Source organism: Planococcus citri, chromosome 1, assembly GCF_950023065.1.
Source record: "Planococcus citri chromosome 1, ihPlaCitr1.1, whole genome shotgun sequence".
NCBI classification, from domain to species: Eukaryota; Metazoa; Arthropoda; class Insecta; order Hemiptera; family Pseudococcidae; genus Planococcus; species Planococcus citri.
Genome location: NC_088677.1, coordinates 35,789,706 through 35,795,875, shown reverse-complemented (window position 1 = coordinate 35,795,875; position 6,170 = coordinate 35,789,706). Strand labels below are relative to the sequence as shown.

The 6,170-nt window shown below is 34.1% G+C and overlaps 2 protein-coding genes across 3 annotated transcripts; one reads left to right on the top strand and one right to left on the bottom strand.

Moving 5' to 3' along the window:
• Nucleotides 1-1,013: 1,013 nt before the first annotated feature.
• LOC135831671 (uncharacterized) lies at nt 1,014-3,814 on the top strand. Of its 2 annotated transcripts, none has more exons than XM_065344334.1 (9): nt 1,014-1,271; nt 1,358-2,139; nt 2,220-2,304; nt 2,374-2,481; nt 2,565-2,623; nt 2,698-2,786; nt 2,860-2,962; nt 3,038-3,172; nt 3,349-3,814. In XM_065344334.1, exons 1-9 carry the CDS (start codon nt 1,259-1,261, stop codon nt 3,406-3,408), a joined length of 1,434 nt encoding a protein of 477 aa, XP_065200406.1. In that variant the 5' UTR covers nt 1,014-1,258; the 3' UTR covers nt 3,409-3,814. The 2 variants fall into 2 exon arrangements, with proteins under 2 accessions (XP_065200406.1, XP_065200405.1); XM_065344333.1 differs by having other exon boundaries at nt 1,015-1,271; nt 2,860-2,968.
• LOC135831669 (zinc finger CCCH-type with G patch domain-containing protein) lies at nt 3,757-6,158 on the bottom strand. The gene is made up of 9 exons (XM_065344329.1): nt 5,947-6,158; nt 5,681-5,863; nt 5,465-5,599; nt 5,274-5,405; nt 5,052-5,194; nt 4,626-4,974; nt 4,429-4,549; nt 4,187-4,354; nt 3,757-4,106 (listed from the first exon to the last, which is right to left on the bottom strand). Exons 1-9 carry the CDS (start codon nt 6,001-6,003, stop codon nt 3,805-3,807), a joined length of 1,590 nt encoding a protein of 529 aa, XP_065200401.1. The 5' UTR covers nt 6,004-6,158; the 3' UTR covers nt 3,757-3,804.
• Nucleotides 6,159-6,170: the final 12 nt, after the last annotated feature.

The following is a 6,170-nucleotide window of genomic DNA, read 5'->3' as shown; positions in this document are numbered from 1 at the left end:
TGATGCGCTGATTGATTAACATACATCATAAATTTTGAATTTGAATAATTTGAAGAATAATGTGATCACCAGGGCTGGTGGAACGGAACAGAACGGAACGAATAAACGGAACAATAAACAAATCAGGAAAAAATCTTATTGAGAACAGAACAGAACAGAACGGAACGGAACAGAACAAAATGAACAAAACCAGAACAGAACAAATAAGATAAGGAAGTGCTCTTGAACAGAACAGAACAGAACAGAACAAAACAGAAAGAAAAATTGGAACGGAACGGAACAGAACAGAACAGAACAAAATGAAAAATCAGCCAACTGCCAACTCAGCAGGTTACAATGGGGGGGGGGGGCGGATGGTCAAGTGTGAATTTTAGCTTTCCAATTCCATCTTCATTTGGTAAAATTTAGTGGAAATTTCGATTCTCAAAAATCTGCTGGAAGGTTGCAGAAATGAAAATTGCTCAAAATGGCTGAAAATCATTTTCAGTTGATTCGGCGGGAGTGGTGGGTGGTGGGACATGATTAATTGATTATAGCACATTCTAGATGAATTCAGTAAAATTTTGATCTTTTTTCTCATAGTCATTTTGGGACATGGGACTAAATTTGAGTTTAAAAAATTCATCAAAAAAATAATGTTAATTTGATGATTCGATCTAGCTTTGCCCAGTTCAAAAATTTTTCTGTCAGGTGGGATACCCCCCCCCCCTCCCTTAGAAAAACGGAACGGAACGGAACAGAACAGAACAGAACAAAACGGAACGGAACAGAACAGAACAAAACAGAACGGAACGAAAAAATGATGAACAAAACGGAACAGAACAGTAAAAATGCAAAGTGATTTGTTCATGAACGGAACGGAACAAAACGATCGTTTCGGTCACCAGCCCTGGTGATCACGAACATGATCAGTGTCAGTGATCATTAACGTGCAGCGCTATGTGCGAAGAAAAAAGGAAGCTCTCCGCTTTACTGCGATTTAATAATTTGCTGACGAAATTATAGATGGCGCTATATGTACGTCTTATTCATCCCATCCTCCTCATCATACATTTCAGTTCGTGAACCGGTTTGCAAAAATAAGATAACACACAACAGTTCAATATTCCGGTATATTTGAATCTGTTGTTACGTTAAATTTATGGAGTGCTGGTTTTATCCTGATTTAAATGAAATCAGGTAATTTGTTGCTTGAATTGTACGAAAGTGTGCTGTTTTTTGGACGTTTATTTGTAACTTTGAATCAATCAACTGCAAAATGACTACTCAAGGTAAGAAAATGTGTAGACGAATACAAATTTCGCTCCTGATGATCGAATTTATTACCATTTATTTGAAACAATATGTCGAATTTCAGATATATCGTCTCTTATCGACTGGAATAGTCCGACGGTGGAATTTCACTGTAAACCGTTGATTCCTCCGCCAAATTTCGACGGCCAGCCTGTAATCGATGGAGATAACCCCTTCGACGCTTTGGAAAAGCAGATAGATCAAAATGAACCATTCGACATGATACTGAACCAATCGTTGAACTCATCTTCTGAACAAATAGACGCCGACCAAGTTATGGAAACAAATGACGGAAAACCATCTCATAATGTGACTAAAAGTAACGAAATGAATTCAGTAACGAGTGTAATCGATAGCTTGAATCGACTAAATTTACATTTGAACGAATCCGTCTACGAATCCGCGCCTGAATCAGAATTTCGGTATTCCGGCGATGTTTCTAATATGTTGGATGTGTCACCTATCGAAAGCGAAGGTTCTGAGGTGCAATTATTGCGCAAACGTTTATCTACTATTCTGGATAATTTTTCGAAACCGGCGGAAGAAAATAATTCGAAAGAGCCATCTACGCAGTCAAGTTCCGGAAATTCACTCTTTTCTACTAAATGGTATTCGATAGAAAACGACGTTAATGAAATTATCAATGCATCTGGTACAATAAATAAAGCATTTATCGGTCAGAGTGGTATGAACGATACGACTTTCGATTCGTTAATGTTGAATTCTAATCAGTTATATGAAGATCTGAGCTGTGTCGTCAGTCCGGCGTGGGATGAATTAGCTTTGATCTCTTCTAGTTCTGATGAGGAATCAGAAAAGTTACCTGTGAAAAGGATCCCTTCTAAGGTAGTGGTTTTTTTGTAAAAGTATTTCAGTTCCATCTTCGTAGATATTCATATTTTACGGGTTCGTTTTTTTTCTTTCAGAATTCCAGTATGTTAAGCAATAAAACCAATGGAGAAAAAGTAGTCATTAAGAGGTCTTGTCCTAGGTTACCCCTCGGTTCGAAAGGTGAGATTTTCGTTCACATTTATCAATTTTAAACTAAGTAAATTATATACCATCATTTCTATAATTCAGATCCGAATATTCGTACAAAAAGAATGACGAAAGTAGTCAAAGAATCGGGACCGTTGAAAGCAGTTATTCCAATTGAAAGTATGGCTAAAAACCTGACTCAAAAATTAGGTACCTACCTATTTTTCAAATATATTTCAAGTGTAATTTATTGTATTGCTTTGTTTAATACCTAATGAAAATTAATTTTGCAGTCGAAACACCGAAGCTTAATCGTTTGTCTCGTAAATTAAAAGCTGACTCTACCGCATTGGTAGGCATAACTTGATTCGTAGTATTGATCGTTTTGCTGCTAGTTAGTTAGTAGTTTAATTCTGATTTTTACAGAAAACAAAACGAAGATCAGTCCCAGTAGCAACATCCACTCCGGTGGGTATGCAGAGTCCTCAAACGATAAATAAATCAAAAATTGCTACGTAAGTTGATGTATTTAATTGAGATTTTTCTCCTACGAAGTAACTATTTTATATCTACCTACCTGCTTTTTAGGCATTCTAAATCATCAACACCAACCACTAAAGCTTCGAGATCTTGTCCTCCATCTCCGGACTCCACAACTGCACGTCCTGTTTTTAAGTCAACTAGTTCAAAAGTAAAAGTTGGTGCTTTTTAGAAAATTTAAATATTTAAATTTTTCACCAAATTAATTTTGATGGGTTTTCTTCAGATTTGTTCGCGAAGACTAGCATTAAATGTTGTCAGCAGCAGTACCAGCACTAGTTTTAACTATTTGTCAAGCAGCAAGAAAACATCCAGAGATGTAAAACACTCTTCGTTGAATTTATCTTCTAATAGATCCATGGTAACGATTAGTAATAAGAGTCCTATGTTAAAGTAAATTTTCTTAATTTAATGTAATTTTGTTGACGTGATAATCCTGTTGTCGATATACATCATAACGCATAGTGCATGTCACGCTTGTTATTAATCTATTTTTTTGACTGAAAAATAATTGTATTCGTTATTTTTCTGTTTAAGGCCACTGGAGTAAAATCGTGCGTCAAAAATAAAGAAAATCTCGTTCCATTTAGATTTTAAAAATTCATATTTTTCCTTTACTTTTGAGTAATTTGAAATTATGGTTAGTATAGTTTTTTTCGTCGTATTTCGATATACTCGTACTTAAGCGTTGATATTTTTTGTGTACTTTTTTATTATTTTAAATAATGGTTTTCATTGTGATAGAATATTGTAACATGCATCTTGAATGTCGTGTAATTTTTTTTTCTAACAATCGTGTTATCATAAATGTGTTTTATATCGTCTTATTAGACTGTGATTTTTATATTGTGTAAAATTTTCTATTAATGTAAGCTAGAAACTAGAGTTCACGCGGAATGAGATTTAAATCGATTGTAATTTAAATTTTTTTTAAAAAAGAAAAAATTGTGAGCTGAAAAAAATTTAATTTTGTTTTTACAAAATAAACAAGTTTTAAAACTTAGTCAATTCTTTCATAGTTTTTCGGTACGATTGTTCTTTGTTCACGTCTTTTAATTTATTTTGCAACGAATCAAGTTCCATTTGGGCTTGTTTTAGTTTCTTTGCGACTGAATTGAATCCTACGGTGTTTTTCTTTTGCCTTGTCAAGGTATCTTGAAGAACATATAATTCATATTTTTTCTTATCAATACGTTCGCTGACTTTCAATTCTTCGACGTTCAACTGTTGCGCTGATGAAGTTTTCAAACCTGGTTCGTCTTGATGAAAGGAATGAGATTGTTTTGAAGACGAACCTTGAATTGAAAAAAATTGAAATTAATTTTTGGCAAAGATTAGATTGAGTAGGTATTTGAAAAAAATCAGTCGCCTTTACTTGAAAGTGAATCGTTTATGAAGTTGAAGACATTTCGAGGTTTCTTAAGTAGATTTTGTTTTCTGGCATTTCGAGCTATGATTTTATTTTGTAATTTTTGTTGGTATTTCTCGGCTTTAAATAAGTTAGGATCACCACCAGCAGCCTCTCGAAGTTTCATGCAATGATCTAAAAACCCGAATTCAATTAGTAACTAAGAATAAATCACATGAGAAGGTTACGATATTGTGCAATAAAATTACCGAGTGATTTTCCCGGTGGTAGGACAACTGCAGCTACAGGTTCGACTCGACCTTCTCCACGTTTACCTAATCCTGTTCCGACTACATAACCCATTTTTGCCATCAATCTTGATCCAATACTCTGTAATAGATCGATAACATACACTTAATATATCGTCCTTTAACAAGAAATCGATTGAAAACATTAGCAAATATACTTTAGTATGCTGTTCCCATCCTCCCAGTTTCTCTGCAAGAGGCTGCTGAGTTAAACTTTTCTCTACAATGGCTTCGTGTTCTTCATTCGATATCGATTGCTTAGGAGCAGCGTTACCGCTGTTTGGATGAGTACAAGATTCGGATTCCATGTCATTTTCTTCTGATTCAAGCAGAGGCAATGTATCATGCAAATCAATAACTACTATCTTTTTACTGCCAGATTCAAACTGAACAGTGCACTGATTTTCCTCCGATATCAGCTCTTTCACAATTGCACGTTTCCACAAATTATCCGTATCTTTTGCTAATACTTGAATATTCTCTTTAATTAGGCTAAAATCTGGTTCTCTGAAAGAAAAAAATTCACGAGTGAACATTAGGCCACCTACGTAAAATATTGATTTTTCAAATAAGAATATTCATACTTGTATTCCTTTAAATCAGAAAAACTAACTACGTATCCGTGGCTAAAACGACACCGCTCGTCTGAAAATTTACAATCTCCGTCTAGGAAGTAATTACAAGGAATCATTTTCTGAGATGTTGGATTTATAAATATAACTCTTATCTGGTGGAAATCGTACAAAGAAAAATTCAGATTAATAGAGGCGACAAAAAGTTGATTTACTGAAGTAGAAAATTGTTACTTTTAACGTTTCTGAATCTTCTATAGAATCTATACTCATAATTAAAGCATTATGATAGGTTACAGCAGCACCAGTCCAATTCTCTGAATAAGGAGCTTGGCATTTTATTCCAATTAAACTATTCAATTCATTCTGCAAAGTAAACACTAGTCATTACAAAGAAAATTCCCACGAGTAGTTCGAAAAATTACCATTATATTATCTTCATCTTCGGAAATATCCAATTTTTCTGGATCATATTTCTGGCCTTCTGTATCGGTATTTTTTTTCGGTGTGACTTTCGTTTCTGCAACGCTTTCAGACTGATCAGTATCTCCCACTTCAGACTATAAAATATACGAGTGACGTTCGAGTAATCGAATATGAATTAATGGAAATATGATTATGAAACAACGTTTCAATTTTACCATGAATAAAGCATATTCATCGTCGATATTGTTACTACTGTTTGTATTTGTTTCTGTTGGTTCTTGAGATGCCAAACTCTCCTTTGTCAATTCGATTAATTCAACCAGCTTACTTTTCAAAGAATTTAATCCAGCGAGTGATTCTTGATCGCTGTTTTGAATAAGATTTGTCACATGAGTGAGCTGAAAAACAAAGCGATTTTAATGAATTTATTTAAACTGAATGTGAGAATTCATACTTAAATAGAAAAGAGGTGTTTTTTTACTTGAGATTCATATTGGGTCAATGCTTCTTTTAGCGAAGCTGGGTCGTCTGATTCCATTTATTGCGTTTGAAGGATGAGAATAAGTTGTCGATGTTTTTTTTAATAATAAAATACTTTTACGAAAGAATGAAAATTCGTAGTTTAGGAAGAAAAACAGGAAAAATGTTCATAAAAAATGCTTTGTTATTGTTTAGACCACAACTGATAACAGTGATAAAATGTTA